The sequence below is a fragment of the Sinocyclocheilus anshuiensis genome, unplaced genomic scaffold, assembly GCF_001515605.1.
Source record: "Sinocyclocheilus anshuiensis isolate Anshui unplaced genomic scaffold, SAMN03320099.WGS_v1.1 scaffold1365, whole genome shotgun sequence".
NCBI classification, from domain to species: Eukaryota; Metazoa; Chordata; class Actinopteri; order Cypriniformes; family Cyprinidae; genus Sinocyclocheilus; species Sinocyclocheilus anshuiensis.
This window is the reverse complement of record NW_015551032.1, coordinates 2,169,451-2,195,328: the sequence shown is the minus strand read 5'-3', so window position 1 is coordinate 2,195,328 and position 25,878 is coordinate 2,169,451. Positions and strand designations below refer to the sequence as shown.

At 38.1% G+C, this 25,878-nt stretch overlaps 3 protein-coding genes across 3 annotated transcripts in view; all 3 read left to right on the top strand.

Annotated features, from left to right (window-relative positions):
• LOC107661258 (zinc finger RNA-binding protein-like) overlaps window positions 1-3,522 on the top strand; it is an 8,088-nt gene extending 4,566 nt beyond the window's left edge. Inside the window, exons 3-5 of the mRNA XM_016450756.1 lie at window positions 1,790-2,072; window positions 2,752-2,896; window positions 3,236-3,522. Of these exons, the coding sequence (XP_016306242.1) occupies window positions 1,790-2,072; window positions 2,752-2,896; window positions 3,236-3,522 (715 nt within the window). The remainder of the gene's footprint in view (window positions 1-1,789; window positions 2,073-2,751; window positions 2,897-3,235) is intronic.
• A 210-nt stretch (window positions 3,523-3,732) lies between these two features.
• Window positions 3,733-15,185, top strand: LOC107661241 (zinc finger RNA-binding protein-like). The gene is made up of 14 exons (XM_016450741.1): window positions 3,733-3,800; window positions 3,852-3,965; window positions 4,119-4,312; window positions 4,405-4,524; window positions 4,714-4,859; window positions 4,940-5,105; window positions 5,955-6,166; window positions 6,249-6,399; window positions 6,797-6,938; window positions 9,498-9,595; window positions 10,458-10,553; window positions 12,086-12,197; window positions 13,292-13,389; window positions 13,567-15,185. The coding sequence occupies exons 2-14, from the start codon at window positions 3,866-3,868 to the stop codon at window positions 13,747-13,749; spliced, it is 1,818 nt and encodes a 605-aa protein (XP_016306227.1). The 5' UTR covers window positions 3,733-3,800; window positions 3,852-3,865; the 3' UTR covers window positions 13,750-15,185.
• Window positions 15,186-15,652: 467 nt separating this feature from the next.
• The window catches only part of LOC107661240 (myotubularin-related protein 12), a 13,611-nt gene continuing 3,385 nt past the window's right edge, over window positions 15,653-25,878 (top strand). The window contains exons 1-15 of the mRNA XM_016450740.1: window positions 15,653-15,908; window positions 18,604-18,661; window positions 19,002-19,141; window positions 20,903-20,975; window positions 21,119-21,255; window positions 21,351-21,438; window positions 22,058-22,181; window positions 22,627-22,696; window positions 22,857-22,954; window positions 23,346-23,470; window positions 23,608-23,686; window positions 23,803-23,873; window positions 24,138-24,307; window positions 24,847-25,023; window positions 25,311-25,469. Of these exons, the coding sequence (XP_016306226.1) occupies window positions 15,840-15,908; window positions 18,604-18,661; window positions 19,002-19,141; window positions 20,903-20,975; window positions 21,119-21,255; window positions 21,351-21,438; window positions 22,058-22,181; window positions 22,627-22,696; window positions 22,857-22,954; window positions 23,346-23,470; window positions 23,608-23,686; window positions 23,803-23,873; window positions 24,138-24,307; window positions 24,847-25,023; window positions 25,311-25,469 (1,638 nt within the window). The 5' untranslated portion in view covers window positions 15,653-15,839. The remainder of the gene's footprint in view (window positions 15,909-18,603; window positions 18,662-19,001; window positions 19,142-20,902; window positions 20,976-21,118; window positions 21,256-21,350; window positions 21,439-22,057; window positions 22,182-22,626; window positions 22,697-22,856; window positions 22,955-23,345; window positions 23,471-23,607; window positions 23,687-23,802; window positions 23,874-24,137; window positions 24,308-24,846; window positions 25,024-25,310; window positions 25,470-25,878) is intronic.

Below are 25,878 nucleotides of genomic sequence, written 5' to 3'. Positions count from 1 at the left end.
TATATATATATATATATATGTATATATGTACAGTGAGTAATGCGTTGTGTTAATGTATCTGTGTATTTTATTTTATTTTGCTAGGGAGAGATATTGACATGAGTTTTTATTAGTGTTTTGGGCGTGCAGCTTACGAAAAAATGTAAATCGTTGGATAAACTACAAATAAGAGGTTATTATAAAGCTATACCGTTTGAATCAATTTCTATTTATATAAACATCCGGCGTGGTGACCAAGCGCAGATGCACCGTTTAAACCCGTGTGATCATAGTTGAAAATAAATACGTTAGGTGCTTTAATATCTGTAAGTTTTACATTTAACATTTTGGTGTGTAACTAGGCCTAGGTTTAATACTGTTTACGTTAATATCAGACCGGGTTGCCTCGTAAACAGACACGACGCTTATCTTTTTGGGTTTATCGGTTTTTATCTGCAACACGACACGTTTCTTTTTAGATATTAACACTGTTGTGAACTCATTGTGGTATTGACGTGTTTGGATAAACTGAATGTAGCCAGTGCGGCCAGAGTAAAGCGAGCAGACTGCAGCTGTCACTCTCTAGTACTGCACTAGAGCGGCTCTGCGCATGCGCGTCCAGCTCAACGATCTCCTTTTACAAGTGTTTTAAGACGGAAACGCAAAAAAAAAAACATTGTACATGGTCGCCCAACACTGTTTAAAAAGTCATTTTGACACTTTCGTTCGTTTAATATCACAGATTTAAATTTTAGAGGAATAATTGACAAATTGTATGTGTGGGGAAGGGCGATGTCTTCACGGACGCCTTCAAGGACTTCTTGAATGTCACTACTGATCCGCTTTTTAAAGGGTTTATGTGGTCTAGGTTGACGTTCTTCAGTTATGAAGTTGCTTTTAAAGTAATCCTAATGTTCTTATTTAGGCGTTTTGGCTTTTGGCCATGTAGTGAAAGAACGCGCCTCTATTTGTTAAAATAGACGTGATGTGACGTTTCTTCTAAACTGGATCATATTTCTGAGCAGTTTTCCATCAGTTTAGTTTTGCTATTCTTGACAGGTTGTCAGCATTACATTGAGATTGATGGCTTGACAGTTTGGAAGTGTTTACATGGCTGGATAGTAGTAGTAGACTGAAGTTGTTGATTAATTTTTCTCAGCTAGACCGATGTTGGCCCAGTTTCTGAAAGTGCACCTTTTAGATGGATGTGAGATAGATGCCATTGGTGTGGTTTGTGTTGGTTGGTTGCAGCTCAAGATAGTTGTGATGCTTTCAAACCAATGGAAGATGACGTTTTGTCTGCCTCTTATCAATAAAATGCTGTACTAAATCATTTAATCCGTAACTGATTAGATTATCTTCCTCTACATGTATCTTCCCTGTCAAGCCAATGGATTTGGTGCATTAAGTCCAGCAATCAGGAAAGACTACTATGATTTTTATCTCCAAGATAATCTGTTATGGCGTGAGTTAGATGTTAACATGAACATCTTTAAATTACATTGAAGGTCATTACTGTTCAATACATCATCTACAGAATTGTCCTCTCTTTAAGTTTAGTCAAATTACACCAGAAATGTTCTCAGCGTATAAAAATGAGCAATTTAGCAGTATTGTTTGTGATGATGCACGATGGCACCTTTTTTTCTTTTTAGGTTTTAGATTAGAATTTGTATGTTATTTCACAATTTTTGCTAACCTAGGCTATTTGCCTTTGTGTGGGTCCTGTGTGTGCTTTTTTTTTTTTTTTTAAATGAGCAAGGGTAGCTGTCAGTGTTGTCATCTAAGCCTCTCGTCCTCTCTTCTGCAGTCAGCAGCCGGCCGCTGGGGTAGCGTACACCCACCCCACTACAGTGGCCAGCTATACTGTGCATCAGGCACCTGTGGCGGCACACACGGTGGCTGCAGCCTACGCCCCTACAGCGGCCACGGTTGCTGTTGCTAGGCCTGCGCCAGTTGCCGTAGCAGCAGCAGCTACTGCTGGCGCTTATGGAGGATACCAGTCAGCCCATGCTGCCACGGATTACGGGTATGCACAGAGACAGCCGGAGGTACCCCCACCACCACCTCCTGTTACCTCACAAAACTACCAGGTAAAAGAATGGAGCAAACTTGCCATTTAAATCGCCTTGAGTCATTCTCATACACTACTGTTCAAAAGCTTGAGGGTCAGCATGATATTTTTTATTTTATAAAATTTTTTTTATTATTACTTTTAGTCAGCAAGGATGCATTAAGCTGATCAAAATAACATGTATAATGTTCCAAAAGAAAAAAAAAATAATGGTCACGGTTTCCACAAAAATATTAAATAGCACAACTGTTTTCAAAATTGATAATAAATGTTTCTTGAGCAGCACCAAATCATGGTCACGGTTTCCACAAAAATATTAAATAGCACAACTGTTTTCAACATTGATAATAAATGTTTCTTGAGCAGCACCAAATCATAATATTAAAATTATTTCTGAAAGATCATGTGACACTGAAGACTGGAGTAATGGCTGCTGAAAATTCAACTTTGCGATTACAGGAATAAAGTACATTTTAAAATGTAATTTAAAATGTTACTATTTTAATGTATTTTTGATAGCATAATTGCAGCTTTGGTAAGCATTAAAGACTTTTTCAAAAACATTATGAAATCATACTGACCTCAAGATTTTGTATATAGGTGTATCTTTCTGTGCTTTTGCATTCTCAATTTGAAGAGAGTCAGATCCATGTCCAATGTTTAAGAAAAGACACAAACCCTCTTGTTTACTGTTGCAGGACTCCTATTCATATGTGCGGTCCACAGCTCCAGCTGTAGCGTATGACAGTAAACAATACTACCAGCAACCTGTGGCAACACCTGCTGTGGCCGCTGCAGCAGCCCAGCCACAACCCACGGTGGCCGAATCCTACTATCAGACAGGTATGCTTGACACATCTTGCCATTTAAATGGGAAGAAATATTCTGCAATAAATGATCAATGCATGTACATTTCCATAAAATTCTCTAGTATTGTTTTTTTTTTTTTTTTACCAAATGTGAAAGGCCTTAGTTAACATTTAATTTAATTTATTTTTATGAAATGTATTTGAATTTTTTTAATTTAAAATAAAATCAAATTAGATTCCTCCCCTTTTCCCTATTCCAGTATTTTGAAGAAATGCAATTTGAGGGCACCGAATTAAATCAGTAATCCTCTTCAGGTCACCCTTTAAATTATCTGTATTGTTCTGTACAACTTTGTTTTACTCCTCCCATTAGCACCTAAAACTGGATACAGCCAAGGCACCACTCCGTACACCCAGACCCAACAAACGCGTCAGGTTACAGCCATAAAGCCAGCCACCCCCAGACCTGCCACCTCAACCTTCTCCATTTACCCAGTGTCCTCTGCTGTACAGCCGGTCGCTGCTGCGGCGGCTGCCTCTGTAGTCCCGTCATACTCTCAGAGTCCCACCTACAGCACCAATGCAGTCACATACTCTGGTAAGAACAACATTTGCAGATTTTCTCAGTTGAATTCTCAAAACGCTGATGTGATATTGTGAAATGCACACTGAGCCCCAGAGACACTAAGCTCTTGTTTAAAGGTAGTTGAGTAGTGTGCTTGAGCAGAATTGGACAGAAGGCAAGTGAAATGTTTTTTCTAGTAATAATACTGAACCAAACCATTGAGCTTGGCATTGCTAGTGTCATGCTCTACCAATTGAGCTACAGGCTTAAAGATTTACACCGATACCATCCACAGAGCCCAGTGTTGTTTCCCAGTCCTCCACCTCCAGTACAGCTACTCCCAATAAAACTGCCAGCTCCAACATCAACAGCTCCACAAGCACATCATCCAACCTCTCTGCTTCCTCTGTTTCTGCCTCTTACTTAAAATCTGGCAGCATGGTCAACAACATGGCAGCTTCAGTTTTACAGGGCAAGAGCCCAGTGCCCAACAGCACCTCTGTCAAGAAGGTCAACACACCCAAGATCAACTTTGTTGGTATGTCTTGCTGAACAAATGTTATTTGTTCTTGGACAGATCCTGTAGAACGTTTTTATTTATTTTAGATTTTTCCTTTTTTAAAATTAGTTTTAATATATAATGTAATAAATAACACAGTACAATAATTGCTTTGATGCATGAACAAAACAGGTGGAAACAAGTTACAAACCACTGCTGTTAAAAATGATGAAGCCAAGATGGAGGCTGCTAAAGCGGCACAGTCCACTGTCTCTGCACCACCAGCGGACCCAAAGAATGAATTGTCTGACCCTCTGTCACCTCAGTCAGCACTTGCAGCCCTGCAGAGTGATGTTCAGCCCGTCGGACACGACTATGTTGAAGAGGTATGAGAAGACTTTATACAGTAAGAAAAAAAAAGTGCCTGCAGTCATTTTCAAGCTGTGTAGCTAAGTGCAAACAATAAAATGCGTTTCAGGTAAGGAATGATGAAGGAAAGGTTATCCGATTCCACTGCAAACTGTGTGAATGCAGTTTCAATGATCCGAATGCCAAAGAAATGCATTTGAAAGGAAGGAGACATCGACTGCAGTATAAGGTTAGTAGGTGATTGTTGTTCACGGTGGTTCTTTTATGATGAATGCACAAAAATCAAGGAGACATCGACTGCAGTATAAGGTTAGTAGGTGATTGTTGTTCACGGTGGTTCTTTTATGATGAATGCAGAAGAATCAAAATCATTGTGCTGTTATGTCAGTGTAGCTGATTGTATTTTCTGCCATTGTAGAAAAAGGTGAACCCAGATCTCCAGGTTGAAGTGAAGCCTAGCATCCGAGCCAGGAAGATCCAAGAGGAAAAGATGAGGAAGCAGATGCAAAAGGAAGAGTATTGGAGAAGACGTGAAGAAGAGGAGCGCTGGAAGATGGAGATGAGGTGTGATGCTTTTTCTCCACCAGTGTATCATTATCTACACATGAGTATTTTGAGGTCCTATATATTGTGATTGTTCTCAGGCGCTATGAAGAGGACATGTATTGGCGACGTATGGAGGAAGATCAGCACCACTGGGATGAAAGGCACAGAATGCCTGATGGAGGTTATCCACAGGGTCCACCTGGACCTCCTGGTCTGCTTGGAGTGAGGCCTGGGATGCCCATTCCTCAACCACAAGGACCAATGGTGAGTCCTGAGAACTACTGCTGTGAAAACACTGTTGAATTTGCCAAAATATGTGATTTGTGTTTGAGGTACACTACCATTTAAAACGTTTGAAACCAGTAAGATATTTATTGAAAAATAAGGGTGCATTACATTGATCAATAGTGAAAGTAGAGACTTGTTAAAAAAAAGAAATTCACTTTCTATTCCTCCTAGAAATCACAATTTGGTTTCCAAAATAATATTTAACAGCACAGCAGTTTTTAACATTGATAATAATAAGAATTGTTTTGAGCACAAAATCAGCATATTGTTGTGACACTGAAAACTGGAATAATGCCTGCTGAAAATGACAGGAATTACATTAATAGCTGCTTTGCCATTACAGGAAATTTTTTTTAGAATATATTAAAATAGAAAAGTTCTTTCTTTTTGTAATATTTCACAACATTGCAGCTTTTACTATATTTTTGATCAAATAAAAGCATCCTTGGTGCGCATGAGAGACTTGGTCGACTAGTTGGCTGCAAGTAAATAAGATATGGTATGTTTTTGGAAAGAATTGACTATGAAGGTCTACACTGATTTGATTTATTTTGAGTTATTAGTAAAGGCTTGTAGGAGATTGCCAAGTCATTACTTAAATGAATTTTGATTGTGTTGTACAACAGTACGGTTGGTTGCTTTGCAATAAAAAAAGGCAAAATTACATGCATTTACAAAAATATGTGAGTTTACTGGAATATCAGTTTTTTTTTCTCCCCCCTGTGATTTATTAGAATTTGTATTGAGAATTGTCAGTTCTCACTTCCATATCAACTGCTGAATAGTTTATCACAACTGGTTCATAACATCTAGTTTTTGTTGCAGCCTCCACGTCGCCCTGATTCCTCAGATGATCGTTATGTGATGACCAAACATGCAGCTATTTACCCTTCTGAGGATGAGCTCCAGGCCATCCAGAAGATTGTATCAATCACTGAGCGAGCACTTAAGCTCGTCTCTGACATCATCACAAACCAAGATGCAAGTGCGAAGGGCAAAGAAGAGGACAAAGAAAAGAAAGAGCCTCCCAAAGACAGGTGAGAGAAGAGTGCACTAATGTTTCTCAAAGCAGAGAGAAAGAAAAGGGCCAAGCAATTCATGATCTCTTGTGCATTGCAGAGTGCTGAAAGGTGTGATGCGTGTAGGCGTTCTTGCCAAAGGGCTGCTTCTGCGAGGAGACACAAATGTCAGCCTGGTCCTCCTTTGTTCTGAGAAGCCAACCAAGAATTTGCTAACGAGCATTGTGGAACATCTCCCCAAACAGCTTACGGTACTGGCTCAATGCAGTGCAAACTGCAATAATATTAGATCATCACACAGATTTTCCTTTTAAATTTTACTTATAATATTTTTAAAATGCTTTTTTCAGCAGTGATGTCCAATCCTGCTCTGGGAGGACTGCTGTCCTGCAGAGTTTAGATCCAACTCTAATAAAACACACCTGAAGCAGCTGGTCAATGTCTTCAGGATGGTTGTAAACTTCCAGACAGGTGTGTTGGGGCAGGTTGGAGCTAAACTCTCCAAGACATTAGCCCTCCAGGAACAGGATTGGACACCACTGCTTTTCTGGGTGTAGAATAACTGCACCGTTTCTTACTGTGGGTCAGGATTTGCTGGATCTCAAGTAGATGGTTGTAACTTTTTCTGCTAACCCGTGTGTTTGTCAGATGGTAACTACGGAGAAATATGAGGTAAAAGGCTCCATCCAAGAGGCTGCCATTATCCTTACCTCCTCCGCTGAGCCCAAGATGCAGGTGACCATCACCCTCACCTCGCCTGTCATCCGAGAGGAAAACACCCAGGATGGAGGTTGGAAAAGAATTGCTCACATTAACCGACTACCTATCAGATTAATATTTCATGCTGATTTTGACAACCTAAAGAGCCCATCTGTTGGCACTGTGGAGATGGTGCTAGAAGTTAACGATACCAGAATTGTTTTTACCTTTTTGACTTGAGAGCATTTATTTTGGGAAAATATGAAAGTGGAACAAATTAAACCTGGTATGTGCTTGAGCTTGGCCGTATATGAGAATTGACCTACACTGTTTTCCTTTTGAAAGTTACACCACTGAGGTAAAGTGCCTCTTTCTATCTTCATTTACACTGAAATTATTTTGTATGAAGTCTGTAATGTGTTCACACTGTAAAAGGGTTGAAGCCAGTTCAAGTGGCTTTAAGTTGCTTTATAGCCGAGTTCAACACTACCAGGTTTTATCCAACCATCTCCGATGGCAGCAGTGGTGCTCCGGGTCTTCTCTTTGTAACACTTCTCCAGTGCTCTTGAAGCTCTCCCTAAAACAAGCATGATAAGTGTTTGCATTGTGTAAGTCTAGTTAGTCCCGGGTAAGATTCATTTTTGTTTCCTGTGTTCAAGGGGATTGTGTCCTATGCAGAACCAAATAATTTTATTCTTTCCCAGGGGGTTATAGAGTTTGGTCAGGGGTATTATGTATTATTCTGTGCAAAAAACCCAAACAAACGTAAACTTAATTCCTGATGAGAAATGGTTGAGTTGGGTCTGACACCTTAGGAGTAGTTGGAATGCCTACCATGTCCCCACAGGAAACAAATCTTATATTTGTCTGGTGGTGAGAAGTTTCACCATTCTGAGGTCCCCTGCTCCAAAATGAAAGTGCTCCCCTGAGAGAAGCAGTCGAATAGAGATTGACAGATGGTGAAATTTGGCATTCAAACAATGCTACTTTTAATTTCTTCAGTTGTAAAAATGCATTAAGCAACAAAAAGCCACATTTCCACAAATAATAGTGTAATCATATCAATAACCCGTTTGTCTTTTTATATCTTTACAACGAAGAGTTTTAGTTGGTAAGAAGCCACTGAAATGGTGGAATCTTAAATACAGGCTTTGCGGCCATGCCACCATTCCTGTTTGGCTCCTTAGGGGAGTATCGGTCAGCTTTTGGGAGGAAGGCTTTGATAGAGGAATCTTTGGTTGGACCTGGGGTTTACAGCCTTCAGTATACATTGAGATATGGGGGTTCTCCAAACCGATAATGACAGGTATGCATGCAGTGATGTCCTAATCCTCTTGCTGGGAGCTTCATATTTTCTTGCCAGCACGCATTGCTGCCTTCATGTGTCCAAAGCTTTTCAAGTCCAGCCCAAAGCCTCCTTGCATTTTCAGCAAATTGTCTCCCATCTGAGGCTACGTCTACCAGCTCCGGAAGGATTTTTGACCAAGGTCCCCCTCCTGAATACCTTCAAACACTTTGCCACACCTACCATTGCCATGCAACTGTAGTGGGTCACTACAAATACTCATTCAACTGTAAACATTGCACATCTCCCTTGATATCAATGTTTTGCATCATCATGATTTATACATCTGGTACCATTTGCAGCCCATCATTATCTTTCCAATGTTTCTGGATCAGTACATTGACTACTTTGTGTTTCAAAGAAATCCTCAAAGTATTTATTACATTTATTATCTCAGACTTCACTTATGTAGACACTGGAATCCACAATTTGTTTTTGCCCTAAGCAAAAGAAAATAATTTTATCCTCAAATGCGAAGTCGGCTGGTTCAGCAGGAATTGTACACTTTGGAAATATATTAAAATTAGATTTGTGTCATAACATTCCACATATCCAACATAGCAAATACTAGAAAACTAGAGCTACTGTTTCTGGATTTTATTAGTTTTGAAAAATACAAATCATTAATTTATTCTAAAGGTTTTTTTTTTTCTACTGCAAGACAACAAGATCATACGTAATTGGCAAAATGGCACAGTTTAAAAGTTTTCTGAACTAATGTGTTTGAATACCTGTGTGATATGATGGATATATATGGATTGTGATAGTATGACTAGTCTGCTGGCTTTTAGCACTGGAAAATCGTATATTGTCGTATTCCAAGCAATTTCAAATGGTGGATTGCAGAGCATTAATGCGACAGGCCGTAACTGATAGTCTTTATCAAGACAAATTAGTAATTACAAGTGTCATGCTCACTATATGCAGAGTACCAAAAAAAATCACGAGTGCATTTCCAACTTAAATTATGAAATCCTACATTACTATGCCATATTCTCAGTATTTTTTTTTTTGTCTTGTATCCCAGACAAAGGCCTTTATTTTTAACTCCGGACTCATTCGTCCCTATCCCATTTCTCTCAGCACCACACGACAGACTAAATAGAAGTGCACCAAATGGCAAGTGTAGCTGTTAAGATCTGAAAGATTCTGCATATAGGGCGAAATGAGAGATGCATATACATTTTGAAAGAGAGCAGTGATCGGGAAAAGACTGGTATGTGTGGCAATGTGTTCTTGGCAGTCTCTCTGACCTGGTCAAACACCCGTTCCTCACCTCCATTTGACAATTCGATCCATTTTTAGATGTAACCTCGAGTATGGTGAAAGACCCAGCGGACGTCTTGGACAGGCAAATATGCCTTGACGCTCTGGCTGCCCTACGCCACGCTAAGTGGTTCCAGGTTCGGAACATCATTTTACTTTCTTCTTGTAGCCTTATGAGATGTATTCCTTTTTATTTGTTCATTTAAGTTGTTTAGTCTTTTTGTTTTTAAATTTTAAACCTCAAAGTTGATGTTTGGGAGGAAAAAGTGATACAGGGATGCAATATATAATTTGGAGATGATGGTACTAATTTTTTTTGCATTCTGTTTTTGTATGTATGAGCTAATCTGATCATAAAAAATTAAGCATCCTTGCATACATGTGATTTATTCATAAGTTTTAGTTTAAATACATAGCATGTAAAATAATTCCATAAGGCTGCAGAATACCTTTGCATAAAGTGTCATCAATAAGAGCTTTCATGTTGAGCGTTTCTTTTTTTGTTTGTTTTTTTTTTTCTTTTCTTTTTTTTTCTCCTTTTATTTTGTTAATGATTTTTTTTCTTGGGGATAGGGATTGAGAGGAAAGGAATATCTGATTAGTTTACTGTGTTGTTGCCATCTCTGCAAATACACAGGCAAAGTAAAGCAGATTTCCTTGACTGCTTCAGTTCCTATGCAACTACTCTTGCAAACTGATCTTTTGTAAAAATGAAAGTATATGTTTGTGAAGTATCTGACAACTGAGGTCAGGGTTTACAAGATTACCAGGGAGCCATTCCAAGTGAATCTTGCAAACTTTTGAACTCTTGTACTAATGGTGAGGTAAAATACTGCTGGAAATGGCAGCTTAAGAAAGCCAATTGACCCAGCTATTTTTAAACCAATTATAAGCTTCCATTGTGAACAGTAGTGTTGTACCTCTTTCTGAACTCCGCCATGTATGACTGTATGTCTTAGCTCTTGTGCATTAACTAATCTTTACTTCACTGCACTGAAGGCTAGGGCTAATGGACTCCAGTCATGTGTGATTGTCATTCGAATACTGCGTGACCTTTGTCAGCGAGTACCAACCTGGTCTGCCTTTCCTAGCTGGGTGAGTAAAAAGACCAGTGACGAGCATATTATATAAAAATGCTAAGTTGCTGTCAAGTCACATTAGATGGCATTAACACGATGCAAAGATCTGCTGTTGACATGAGTAGATTATTACCAAGCAAGGTTTCATGAGCCCGATTTGGACGGTAACTTTTTCTCATGGGGACGTAAACTATTTTCAAAATTTACAGGGGTTAGTCTGTGATTTTTATTGCCGTCTGAATCCAGAATGTCTGTTTTTCTCCCACCATCTACATAAAAATCCTCGGCCAAAATACCTACTGTTTTTTGACAAAAACCAAGGTCGTGTGATAATTTAATTGCAATCTGAATCCACATCTCTAACTTTACAAGAAGAAATCGATTCAAAATTCACCTTTAAATCCCTTTTGACCATTGCCAAACAGTACGGTAACTGTTGCACTTTGCTGTAATTTGCATGCATATTTATTACTGAAATTCTGGATAGTATTTACAAGGACAATATTTCATAACTGCTCCACCACAGCGAGTGGGAGCTGTTAAGAACTAAAAGAAGAACAAGAACAGCATGTAAACATTTGAAATGGGTCAATATTATGGCAGCAACAGGCATGCAATATAATTTAAAAATATGTATTATATATTTATTATATACAATTATATACATAATCCAAGCAGCTTTGTTTACCTTATTTAAATAAGTGGTTGCATTAACTTATTTCTGCTAATCTCTGCGAATTTAATCCATTTCAACTACAGTGCATCTTTTTCTATTTTTAAACGGTAGATTTAAGTAATCAAATAATAAATAGGATATTATTTAATATGAATTTATTCTTATTATTCCCAGCGTATGACATTTTATTTACAGCAGTCGACAATCATGCAACTGGCCACGTGAGCAGTGCGTTCCCGGGTTCGTAGGATCACAGAACTCGCTTCTCTACTATGATTAAATCGCCATACGAATCTATGGTTTTTATCACTGAGGTGCCATGTAAATGTATTTCTACAGACGTTCACATGAGAAACAATTACCGTCTGAATAGGGCTATGGATTGATTTTGTGTTCCCTTAAAAGGCCCACCAGGCACTTTTCATGTTCCTTTCCACTTGGCAGCCATCTTTATAACATCCCTGAGTAGTTGTTTTGTAGTTATACAAGTACAGCTCCTTTCTGTTTTACTCGGGATTAGCTTGTTAAGCTTGCTTTTCAATAACGTCAAATAGCCAATAAAATCTGACAAAAGTATGAGGCTTTTCCTACAGTTGAGTTCCAGATATTTTAGGGCATTTCTTTCTTTTTTTCCTCCACTATTTAATTTTTCTCCTGTCATACTGTCCTTGGAGTAGCTTAATTACTTCTAACTTAAAGTTAGATTCCTTAACACTTGCTATAAAGGTTTTAAAGCACAATCACCATTTCAGTCCTGCTAAAACAATTTCATCATCCTTCAGTCTTGATCTAATAAGTAAACCGTTTAAAATGCCATTATAGCAGCAAGTGTTGTTTGATACTGTAAATTAAGTTACTGTGTGTACTTTAAGGCTATGGAGCTTCTGGTGGAGAAGGCCATCAGCAGTGCCTCTGGACCAATGAGCCCAGGAGATGCTCTGCGAAGAGTCTTTGAATGTATTTCCTCAGGCATTCTGCTGTCTGGTAAGATGGGGCACTCTGATATTGTCTTAATACAATTCTCATAAAATGTCTTGATTCTGAGGTGTCTGTAGACATACTGTAATGTGCATTAGTAATCTAGCTTTTATGTTGGCATAGTAAAAAAAAACTGAATTCCTAAATTTGTCCTTTTTTTTGTAAATGTAAACATTTTAATGGTGTGAATTACTAAGAGTTGTCTTTTTAATTTGCTAACAACTTTTATTGTTGCATAAAAATTAAACTTGAAAATCTATATCTGGGGTCTCCAACCCTGCTCCTGCAGATCCTGCAAAGTTCACGCCTGAAGCTGCTAATCAAGCTATTCAGAGATACTTGATAATGACAGGCAGGTGTGTTTGATTGGGGTTGGAACTGAAGTCTGCAGGGTTGGAAACCCCTGATCTAGATGCTCAATTTAAGGCCCAGTCCACACGAACGCGGTTATTTTTAAAACCGCAGCTTTTTCTACGCGGTTTGGCCGTTCGTCCACACGCAAATGCAGCACCAGGTCACTGAAACCGAACATTTTTGAAAACACCTGCCAGGGTGAAGATTTTCAAAAACTCCGGTTGCAGTGTTATCGTGTAGACAGTGACTCCGGGGTTTTTGGCTTGTGACGTTGAAGCCTGAGCTGTTATCTCCACCTACTGGAGACTTTTTCAGGATTCTGATTGGCCAACATGACTTAACGGTTGAGATTATATTGCCACCTGTTGGTTTGGCATGCTCTTGACAGTGCTTCATAGCATGCATTTGCATTTTCATGTGGACGGTGATTTTTAAAAAAAAAAACGATAGAAGGAAAAACTCTTTTATAAATTTTGGCTTGTGACGTTGAAGCCTGAGCTGTTATCTCCACCTACTGGAGACTTTTTCAGGATTCTGATTGGCCAACATGACTTAACGGTTGAGATTATATTGCCACCTGTTGGTTTGGCATGCTCTTGACAGTGCTTCATAGCATGCATTTGCATTTTCATGTGGACGGTGATTTTTTTTTTAAAAAACGATAGAAGGAAAAACTCTTTTATAAAAATACCCGTGTACGTGTGGACATGGCCTAATACTCTTTTGTGCTTTTCTGTGTAATGCAGGTGCTCCAGGATTGATAGACCCCTGTGAGAAGAATCCAACAGATACACTGGCTACCATGGAAGAGCAGCAGAGAGAGGACATTATGTCAAGTGCTCAGGTAATGTACAGTAACTGCTTGAGGAATGTTTGCAGTGCTTGAAATGTCCTGCAGTGATTCCATTTAAAACTATTTCAAAATGTTTTCAATAATTGCAAAACTATGCATGCCATTTTTATGGCCTCATATTAATCGAGAGAGGTAAATGTAAATTGATTACATTTCTCCTTTCTCCAGTTTGCCTTGAGGCTGCTGGCATTCCGTCAGATTCACAAGGTTCTGGGTATGGATCCCTTGCCCCAGATGAACTCGCGCTTCAACGTACGGAATAACCGCAAGAGGCGTCGCGACAACAGTGACGGGACCGATGGATTCGAAGCTGAAGGGAAGAAGGACAAGAAGGACTACGAGGGGTTCTGAAGTGCACCACAGTACAACTAGCCCTGCTCTCCCTGCACCCGTTTCAAATCCTGTTCATTCCAGGAATACAAAATGTTGTTTCTGTTGACCTCCGTGCATGCTGATTACTACTCATTAATGTTTCTAAGATCTGGTAAAGACCTATTGATGGCCACTTTGGGAAATGCCAGGCTTCATTTCCTTGACACATAGACTGTGGTCCATCTCATTTATTTAGTCTGGTGTCTCGGCATAAAGATTTGAGATGTGCACAAACCAAGAGAAGTTAAGCCTAAAGTTCATGCTCCATTCAGCACATTGGATGTAGTCATTCACCATCTTCAGATTTCTTACGAGTTTCAGACTAGGCATTTGTAGAAGTCTGGGCTGCGTACTTGTGTCAGTATGGAACAGATTCTTTCTTTAAAGTCTATCTTACCCTTCCAGTCACACATGTAAAGTAACTTTGGCAATGGCTTCCTTGGTTTTGCAATAAATAGTTTAGGTGTTTTTGCAACTTATTTTGTTTAGAGACATTCCGCTTAAAACCGCAAGATTGAAGATAAAACGATTAATGCGATGCGTTAGTCCTGTTGTGATGAATGTGACATTGACTGGATGTGGATTTATACAAGCGTGTATTTTCCATTGCTAGTGCATTCTGAAGGCTGGGTTGGCTTTTAACCATTTGTACATTTGTCAATGTCTTTGAAACATCTTCAGATCCTTGTTCCTTCTATATGCTTAATGCAAGTGATGTAAGGCTGCACTTGTCCCAAGTTAGGCTGTAAAGTGTGCTCTGATATTCACAGGCCTCTGTGGTGTAGCTGTATCACATTTCTGAAGACACTGACCATTGAAATCAGACCTGGGCAAAATACCATAAGCATCTATCAATTGTCTCTGTAAATTTCATAAGGAATCTTGAGTTACCAGTCCACTTCACATCAGTTATTCACACAAGGAAGTATTCAAGCAGTAAACATTTGTTCTTTAAGGTCAAAGACATATTTTTTTTTTTCTTTAGAAATGGTAATTGGCCCAGGTCTGCCTGTGTTTTGCGTTCATAATGTTGTAAACCCTAAATGTATCTTTAAATGTGACTGTATGATCTCTAATATACGATCATTTAATAAGCCTGTATCTAATCTTGCAGTAGATCTTCAGAAACATGCCTGTATGGTTTTAAAGAACAGGAATGTGTTCTTTTTTTTATTTTATTTTTTATGTTCTTTGTTTTTATGGATTTTGTTTTACTGATTTATAGATGCATAGTTGCTTGCCCTAATTTTGGTTTCTGCTTCGAGTTTGTTGAATATCTATTGAAGAAGATGGGAGGGACACAAGTAAAATATCTGTTGTAACTGCAGATTGATGTAGACTTACCCTTTGATGCTTGTCATTCGACGTCAAGGTACTCCTACATTACAATGCCTATAATAAAGACATTTCCAGAATGATTTGTCTCCTTTCTTTCTTTCTTTCTTTCTTTCTTTGTATAACTGAAATCAAGTCAGTCAGTAGTTTAATTTAATATTATCAAAGAGTATCTTTTGATATTTCAGTCATAGTGTAATTCACTGATTAAAGGATTCAAGTCCAGTTATTTGTGCATGTTAGTTCTAGATTGCCTCGCAGGTGCTTGATTGTCTTTCCTGTTGTTTATGCTAATGAGGAACTACTTAGACTGTGCACAAATAAGGGAAAACACTAGATGCGCAACCAAAAAGCAAAGAAAATAAACTTCAAAAAGCGCACTTGTAGTCAGTATATAAACGCTTCAGGGCGTAGGCTATTTTCAATACGACTGCTTATTGGTTCGGCAATGAGGAAGCGCATGAGATTGACAGCCGCGCCATCCAATGAGCATTAAGCGACTTGCGCTGACCAGCTCAGAAAACGGGCAGCTCGTCCATAAAGAACCAATGATGTCGAACGGGCGCGGGTTGCTGTCTGAGCAGGTCTGTCTTCCAAGTTCAACCAAAGGAAATCGCGCATGTGAAAGGAGAGGTGGAGAGTGAGAGAGCAGAGAGGGAGAGGAAAGTTGGCTGCTCGAGCTCCCCCGGATTTCCACCTGACTGCTCGGGAAGCGGGATACTGGGACAGGCAAAATGCTGAGTTTGGGCAGCGTAGGAGCGAAGTCTACTAAACCGTCATTCGTGTCTTATGTTACACCCGAGGTAAGCGAAAGCTTTCATGCAACATTGCATTATACTTACGTTGTTTTCAAAAACAACCCGGAGACACTGAATTGTACTAAAACAGGAGTTGAAAGCGCGGACCGTCATGCGCTGGGCGGGGTTGAGACATTGCTGACATTGCTGACATTGTTGACTTTATTCAAGTTTTTTTGGGTACGTTTCGTTCACATGGGGAAATGCATTCACAGAGCAGCAGTGTTTTTTCATTCACTTACACCTCGAAGTTTGACGACTGAATTTTAGTTTTCTGGACTTGCCAAAAAGTAGTTGTGAAGTGTGGTTGTAATCCAGGTTTTTAAATGATTTTATGTTTATTGACACGAGTCACGAGTGTCTTCATTTTGCTCGGACATGTGATGTGTTTGAAATCCATTCATGCATAGGGCGTCCCATTAGAATAGATGTCATGGGTTGTGTCATGACCCATTGATGGCCAATAGAGTTCATGCCTTTATTGTTCATTAAAGGGGTCATATGATGCGATTTCAAGTTTTCCTTTCTCTTTGGAGTGTTACAAGCTGATTGTGCATAGATAAGATCCCTGAAGTTGCAAAGACTAAAGTCTCAAAACCAAAGAGATATTCTTTATCAAAGTTAAGACTCTGCCACGCCCCCCTAAAACGGCGCCCCCACATATCTACCTCACTATGTGGAAATATTTGCATAATGCCGCCCAAATGTGCACGCAAAGAAAGAAGGCGTTAGTGTTACCACAGTTAGTGTTGAAGCAGCCATGTCAGGGAGACGCTGTGTGTTTCTAAGCGAAAGCAAAAGCACTTTATTTGGCCTTCCAGAAGTAGATGCATTTAGGAATCTTTAAGATTACTTACAACAGAACAGCAATGCATTTTATGGACGACCGTTTCGTGAACCTAGGAGAGGTGGTAATTCTGACTTTGGTAAGGGGCGTTACATTTCCGACGAGTGCTGCATGTCAACATATTGTTACACCAAATACACAAAATAATGATTTTTACCCCTTTAAAGAAAGCATGATGGAAAGAATGGTTGTACTCCGTATAGAAACAACGTGAAGATGTAAACCCTCTATTTTCACTGTTTTCCATTTTATTCAAGAAATTAGTGCATAAAAAACATTACAAGACCAAAAAGATCATACAGTAGTAGAAATTTAAAGGAAAACTGTCATTATTACCCTTATGTTGTTCAAAACCTGCATGATTTTCCCTATTCTGTGGAGAAGTTATTTCATTTTGTGTAGCTCTGAACAGTAGAGCATGGCGCTCGCAACACCAAGGTCATGGGTTCGATTCCTATGGAATGTGTGAACCGATGAAATGTATAGCTTGAATGCAAAAGAAGTCACTTTGGATTAAAAAAAATTTTTTTTTTTCTTCAGGACGGTTCATAAATTAAGGTCAATTGCATCAAAAAAGTACTAGTTTTTTTCTAACTACTAGTTAGTCAAACTTAAGACACAGTCTTAACACGGTGTCAATGTTTATGCAACTGGCCACTGGTCTTCTGTGAAGAGTTCAGCTGATTTCCTCTCTGAAGTTCAGAAACAGGGGGCTTAGTCGGATCTCACAGCATTCTCCCCTCATTTTTGTTGGCTTGATATTAATGAAGACCCACTGTGATCCATTTTTATATCTAGCAAAATTAACATAAACGGAAAGACCGTGTGTTTTTAATGTCTCAGGTTTCAAAAGCAAATTTTAAGAGAATGTTTTCTCCCCCAGGATGTCATTAGGGAAAGGAGTGTCTCAAATACTTGGGACTGTTTGTGAAGTTTTGGCTGTTGTGTTTTGCAGCTGACCTCATGGTAGCCAGGATGCTTGGTGGCTTCCTTCCCTTTATTTATCCTGTTTGTTTCAATGGAACTTCTACAGTTTTTACACATTGCCATTCGTTTATTGATTTTGCTGTTTTCTGCAGCCTCTTTTATCTGTTCGAACCAGTAACAAGGGAAGTAGCCTGATTGTTATTTTAAAGATGCAAAGCATGCCTTGTGGATATCACAGGGCTTCTGCTAAAATTCATGGGGCCAGAGACACAGTTATTATGGGTAGAGGATCTTAGTGGGCTGAATTTTGCTGTACAGTGCTGATGTTGTTCAATTTAGTTTTAGTTCTCATTATATTTCTTGTATATTACACTATAATCAAATGTTAAAGGGATTGTTCCACAAAAAATGAAAATTCTGTAATTTACCTATCTGTTGTCATTCCAAACCTGTGACTTTTTTCTTGTCTGTAGAACATAAAGTAAAAGAGGATATTATGAAGATTTCTCAGTGCTTTTTTTTTTCTCCATATAGTGGATGTCACTGGTCACCAAAACTGGTTACCACCATTCTTCAAAATATCTTCTTTCGTGTTAAAAATAATAAAGGAAGTCATACAGGGTTGAAATAACATGAGGATGAGTAATAAATGACAGTGTAGGTTTCTCATACCTACTTATATTCTCATATGTACGATAGCAGCAGTTGGAGTTTTCATTACGGAGCAGATGTCCTGTGGCGGCATCTAGACTTCAAATATTCACTTACTCAGCAGCAGCACACTCAGTGTGTGAAATGTGACATGATGTGTTTGACATTATATTGCTATATAGTACTTGTGAAAATGTCATTTAGTAAGATATTTTATTAGATAATTAATCACGTTTACAGTTTTTACTTTAATTTTATTGCTTCTGTCTTCTTAAGGAAATAAAATTAGAGAAAGAACCACCAAAGATAGAGAAACATCCTGATTTACTGCCAGGTAAATACGAAATCCCTTACACAATGTTTTGCTCTCTCAGGTTTTTCTTTGGCTTATTGTAAGTAAATCTTAAATATTTTTTGTGTGTTACTTGTACCCTGGGTGTAAATTTCAATTCAGACTTTAATAATCGGTCTCTAATTCAGATGGTAGCTTCCAGAGATCTCATTTAATGTAATCAGAGTGATTTTGCAGATACAGACAAGTGGGTAATATACTAAAACACTGTCTGCATTTCTTTAAAGCTCTGCACACCACAAAACTGACCTGGAACAGCAGCCTGGGTTGTTGGCATTGTGTTTATTCAAACTAACATGACTGTTATTCTGTTGCTTCTTAGGTGAAGTGGAGTTCTGTTGCGCCAACCCCATTCTCAAATACACTCAAGATGATCTGTCCCAGCGTGGCATCTTTGGCACATTGTTCTGCACCAATTTTCGTGTTACATTCATTAGTGATGAGAAATCACAGGAGGAGACGGTAAGGATTGGTGACAGGGCTCAACAAACCCTCCTGTTCTGACACAATCTCATGAGAAAGCAGTACTGTAGTATTTTACTAATTTGTACGAATTTGATTCATACAAAAATGTAAAAAAATAAATTAAAAGAAAGTATGAAGGTCCAACCCTAAACCTAACCCTCAGTGGGACGTAAGCAAAGTGTACAAACACTAATGACATCATACGAATTTGCCACCAATTCACAGAAACGTAAAATTGTTACAAATAGTCAAATTGAGAGTTTGTCTGGTAGACCAAAATAATCAACACATGAACACTGTATTCAGCTAAATGGCCATATGTAATGGTAATTGACATCTACAATGCTGTCCCCTAAGAAACCAGCTATAATTTGAAATTCAACCAACCAAAGAACCACAGTGTTTATTTTAAACATCATGTACTTCCTGTATGTAGACTGCAGCGTTTTTGTACATGTAGTGTGGTTGAAAAGAAGATCATGTGTGTTAGATGTTCATACAATGGTAGTCTGTCTTAATAATAATAATGCTATTAATTAGGGTTGTCTATGAATTACATTTTTTTTATTTATTTTTTTATTAAAAGTGTTCTGTTTGAAAAGCTAATTTCTCATTCTGTGGGCATGACTAAATGTGTTAATATTTTAATTTGAACTTGTTTTTATTAGTAATTATGCTAAATGAGCACATTAAATTGACAGCCCTATTATGAATCTAAAATAGTTTTGTAGGATTTATTGTGCTAAACAGCTATGCTTAATTGAAATAGAATAGTGATGCATTTCATGCACATGGAAAAAATTGGACCTGAGTGGTAGATTATAGAGAACATTAATGCCTTGAATTACGGAGTTGAATTACTGCATTGAAAATCAGCATATTTAGGTAAATTACAGTGTACAGGAAGAGTTTGTTGCTTCAAAATAGCAGATCTGTAGTGCTTAATTTATTTTGGCTATAAAATGGCTATGTCGGCTCCTGTATGATAAATAGTTTTTCCTTGTTTGTTAGTCAGGTTTGGATAAACATTTCTTCTTATATAAATAAATAAATAGAAATAGAGTAAATAGAAAAGGTGTGAATACAGTCAATCTTTGTTGACCTTGAAACATTGGGTGTATTAACTAAAAGAGCGTTTGCCAAACTGCATGCTTGGTAATCTTGCATGAGGAACTGTGCTGTGAGTGCTCTCACTTTAGCTGCCATTTCAGGAACTTGAGTGCCTGACTCACTGTCAAAGAAATTCTGGTGGGAAACCAGTGTGTTAGAGCAGCCTCAGATGGTCAGGTATTCATGAAGTGCCAGGTGCTCTTGTTTTCAGGGTATTTTTTTTGGGCTTGTTGAAGTCTGTATACCAAATAAGATCAGTATATAGGCCTAGATGTTACTAATCTAATCAGTGATCTTAAAAAGCTGCAAAACGTGTTGTTGCTGAAAGCTAAATTTGGTCAGATGTCATTGTTAGTTGGTATCAAGAGGTTTCATAGGCTACTTTCAGACTTATATTTGAGGGTGGTTAACAGGAACTGAAGTGTGTTTCACACTTGATTTCACAAACAAATTATTGTGTGAAAGCTTGATACAGCACACTGAACAAGGCAACAGTGTGGCTTTCCTGTTAGTTATGGTGTGCAGTGTAAAAGCACACCTTTCACAGACAACTTGGTATTTGTTAATCACTGTCTTTCATAAGCATTGCTTACTTTGGTGTTGTCTGCCTTGAGAAAGAGGCTGTTGTGTCACTCACCTTTGTTACAGACCAAGACCTTTAAGAACAAACTCTATGGAGAAAATGACATTCCATTAATGTGCGTGGATCACATCTATGGTGGTAATAATTGGTTTGAATTTTTATCATTATTAATGATTATAGATCTGTACATGTGTAAACAATGAGCAACAATTAGATTTTTCTTGGGAAAGCTTTTTGGTTTGAATGTTTGAGTTCTGAGAAACGTTTCGTTTCTTTTGAAGTTTATGATGAAAAGAAAAAACTGATAACAGGAGGCCTTGTGAAGAACAAATATCCATCCAAAATGATCATTCACTGTAAAGACCTACGAGTCTTTCAGTTCTGTCTAACATTCACCAAGGAGGAAGATGCCAAAAAGGTATTTTTTTGACACGAGGACTGAAATGTATATGTACAGTACATTGTAAAGTGGGTTTCACATCTCCTTGTGCTTTTGTTTGCTTGTTCTTTCAGATCTTTCAGGGTATTGCTCACCATTGTTTGGAGGAGAAATCTCTGAAGTGTGTCTTTGCTTTTTCCTATTCAGGGACACCAAGCCCAGGTACAGAGTTATCTTCTTGTAGGGGCTTTCATTGTGTTGTGTTGCTGTTGTTACTTTTCAGTTTCACTTGTTGATGTAAATACAGCTGATGTCAGTTCTATATTCTGTTGTTGATGTGCATATTTAACTGCTTTTGAAATGACATGCCTCCAAATGCAGCAGCAACCAAAACCAGTAATTCACCAAACACATGGAACTGCTTATACAACATAAGGGAAAATATCACCTTGAGAAGTTCATGAAGTCGCACTTAAGCAGAACATGAACTTTGCACACATCTGAAATGCAGCTCTGGTCTTGTAGCACCAACTGCTAAATTCCGATCATAGTCTCTGCAACTGGAATGCAACAGATGTCCTAAAGAACAACAGTCATTATTTCTTTTTAGACATCATAATGTAATTTATTCCTGTGATGCAAAGCAGCAGCCATTACTCAAGTCTTCAGTGTCACATGATCCTTCAGAAATCATTCTAATATGATGATTTGCTTTTTTTTATTATTCTCAATAGTTGTGCTCCTTAATATAATAATGAAGGATAGTTTTACATTTTAAATGCCTTAAACTCTCATTAGTCAACTCTGGAACGACAACAAAAGCCGTTTTTTATGTCTGCAGAAATGCAGAGGAAACGGGAGACAATTCTGTTTGACTCACCAGAGGACTGGACCCAGGAAATGAAACGGACGAGGGCAAACTGTAGACTAGTCACTGAAAACGAGAACTTTGAACTCTCTCAAAGGTACATTATTAGACACTTCACAGCCAACATCAGCAGCATAAAGTGTTACTATTATTTGAATTACAAGGTGCATGTTCAGTAATGGAATGTAATCTCTAATCTATGTTTATATGTGCTACTGACCTAGATTGTTATAAGATCCATCCTACACTGTTTATATTTGGGTAGTTCACAAAAAAACAAACATTATTTTAGGTGATGGAACTACCCACTGTTACATTTTAATCCCCTTTTAGCAGTTAAATAGACCTGAAATATATGCATTTCTAAAAGAACAAATATTCCATGTAGTCTCTGAATTATTATAAGGTAAAATGTATGCATGCATAATAATTATAAAATGGTTGCAAAATGTTTTTTTAAACAGTTTTCAGTGATCTATAGCAAGTCATACATTGTGAAATAAATTTACCTAACAAAAACACTGCTCTGACATTGTCTTTAGATTACCGAAGTACTTTGTCATCCCATCAGCACTAGGGGATTTATTCAGCTACCAAGGAAAGGGATTTCCAGTGAGTAAGAATATTAACCTAATAAGATCTGCATTTAAATCATTTTTATGAATGTTGCTATAATGTTTTTTTTATTGCAAGGTTGGATTTTTTGTACAAATTGTCATTTGTATAGCTGATTGTAATTGACGTTTGATGCCTGTTATTTTTCTTTTTTTAGATTTGGTGTTGGTCTCATCACAGCGGTTGTGCTCTCTTCAAAGCGTCTTTACCGCCTGTGACACAGGAAGATGGGGATTTCCAAAAGCACTTGGACATGTAAAGGAATATTCTGGTTTTTTTTTACTCTGTTTACTATACTGTTTATTTATCCCATGAGATCAGCCAGTCTGCTGCGATACCTTCATGATTATTTGTGCCCTGAGTTTCTGTGTTTTTATGTGCTGACACTCAAGGCCACTGTTCTTTATCAAAGAACAACATGACAGAATGTTATCTAGTAGTGTGCTAGACAATGTCAGCATGAACCAATATACTCTCTTTGTGTTTTTCTGCTCTGTTCAACTGAAGGACAAAAATAGTTATGTAATATGGTGTCCACAGCAAAAACACACAAAAAGTAGTATTGTCTTATCTTGATTGTCAATAGTACCTGTACCTGTCAGTAGTACCTTCACATTGACAAAGTTATTTTATTTTTTTTTTTCAGAATGATAAATGCAGTTGCACATAATTACCTTTACTCCGCAAAAACAGAGGACCTCTCAGAATCACTTCCTACTATCCAAGACATCCAGCAATCATATAACAAGTTCAAACAATTCTTTCTTATCGGTGAGTCACAGAATACAAATGTCTTTCACAAGAAAATGCAAAAAAAAAATATATATATATTATAATATATATATTAAATGAAAGGATGGACGTTTTGTTTGCAATCATGGAATAATGTTTCTTTATTTGTCTATTAGAAAATTCAACAGATTTTTGGTTGTCAGATGTGAAATGGTTCTCTTCCCTTGAAAGTTCAGGATGGCTAGACATTATTAGGTCAGCTTACATTGATAAAATCCTAAATTGTGTGATTTACTATTTGTATTCCTGTTCATAATCATTAGTTAGATTCTATGAAACTATTATCAAACTGCATTTAATGTTCACAACAGACAATGTCTCCAAAAAGCAGTAGAGGTGGTTGAATGTCTTGAAAAGGACAACACAAATGTTCTTATAACAGGTAGGTCAAGCATGTTTCAACTAAATTTGACTTTCCAAAGATTCTGGTGCTCCAACATGTTAGCTTCTGGGTTAACCAATAGTGTGAGTTTGGGATGGGACCACACCTGTTTGTCCATATGTGCTAGGAGTATCTGAGGGAACTGTTCTACTTGGAACCACAAGTGGTGCAGAAACTGCACACCTTATCTTTAAAAATAAAGTACTTTTAAACCTTGATAGATGCATCCCCTGGTGTTTTGTCTTGATATTGATTGATTTGCAGAGGAAGAGGGAACAGATCTGTGCTGTGTGATCTCCAGTCTGGTTCAGATCATGCTGGACCCTTATTACAGAACACTGATGGGTTTCCAGAGTCTGGTGCAGAAGGAGTGGGTGGCTGGTTGCCATGCCTTCCTGGATCGATGTAATCACCTCCATCAGAAAGACAAGGAGGTAATTATTGCATGCTCGTTCCTTCCTGTTGTTTCTTCAGAGGCTTAGTGGAAATGTTACTGTTTTGTATTTGCCCATTTTCGTTATTCTTCACCTCTGAGAATTACAGGCTATTTTGTAGCCAAAAAAGCAACCTGCAAACCTGTCTTTTATCAGGATGTAAAATCATGTCCTGGAACACGTTTGTCTGGAATAATTGATTCTGATTGGTCAGTCGTGGCATTCTGCAGTCAGATATTTTGTATGAAGACTACTGAACTCTACTGTGACTACTCAGTTCAGCTAATCTGCACTACTATCATGTTTTTAATGGCACGCTGCAGTCTCTTTAATAATTTCACTTAAAAGCAATGTCCATTTATTTACCTGTTGGTTAAGTAACCGTGTGATTAAAATGGAGAATACAGTTGCTATCACAAAATAAACCCCTTCAGCATGATTCAAGACCATCTGGGGTTTGTGTGATTTAATGATGACCGACTGATAAGCTGTTCTCATCGTCGTTGTCCTTTTATTTTGATTCTTGTTTCTCAATGTAGTGTCATTCTCCAATCTTCCTCCTGTTCCTGGAGTGCGTGTGGCAGCTTGTTCAGCAGCACAGCCCGGCCTTCCAGTTCTCCGAGACTTACCTGACTGTGCTGTCTGACAGTGTTGATGTGCCAGTCTTTAGCACCTTTCTGTTCAACTCTGCCCATCACAGAGAAAGTGTTATGAAGGTAGAACTCATGTATTTCATTTTATATATTTAATTTAAAACGTATTCGTTGAGGTTGATGTCATTGTGGTGTTTGCACCTTACTGTAGTTAGTTTGTTACACTGTTTTGAAGATTGCTTTGAGTACAGCATTCACCATTCTGCAAGTTAACAGTATTAGAGGCCTCTATAGACGTACAGTGGCTAACAAGAAAACAGTCAGCCCTCTGTAATGCAGTCATACATGTACTCTCCCTGACGCAGTCGGCACGCCTCCCGCTAACTGCCTGTGCTTGATTGTCTTGGCAGGCAGAGTCACCGCTTGCACAAAGCAGCCCATTGAGCTGCCCTACAGTGTGGGACTGGTCTGTGCAGTTTGACAGCAAGGCCCAGAATTTCTTCTTTAACCCCCTGTATTCAGAAAAGGTGAAACATGAGAAAGCTGTACGCAAAGCTCACAAGCCCAAGGTGAGAGGGTGAAATGCTCCTACACTATCTATGTTACATAGTTTAATAATTTAGGGAACGATGTGGAAAAATGCCTCCCTTAAAAATGGTGTTCATTTACTGCTAAATTGTATCATATTTAGAAATTAGTTCAGCATGTATGCATCATGCAATATAGTAATTTGTACATTTAGGTTTTATTGGACAATAAATAAAATGCAGATATATGTGTCATTAAGTCAAATATTCTATATAAATCAATGCATTTTTACAATTACCTGAATAATTGCATAATGACAGATAAATCAAATAACAGAATCACAGTCAGAGAAACATCTGAATTATTCTATAATCTGAATTATTTATAGACCTACAGTATATTGTAATATTTTAAAATATTTATTTAAATATTCCAAATGTTTCATATTAT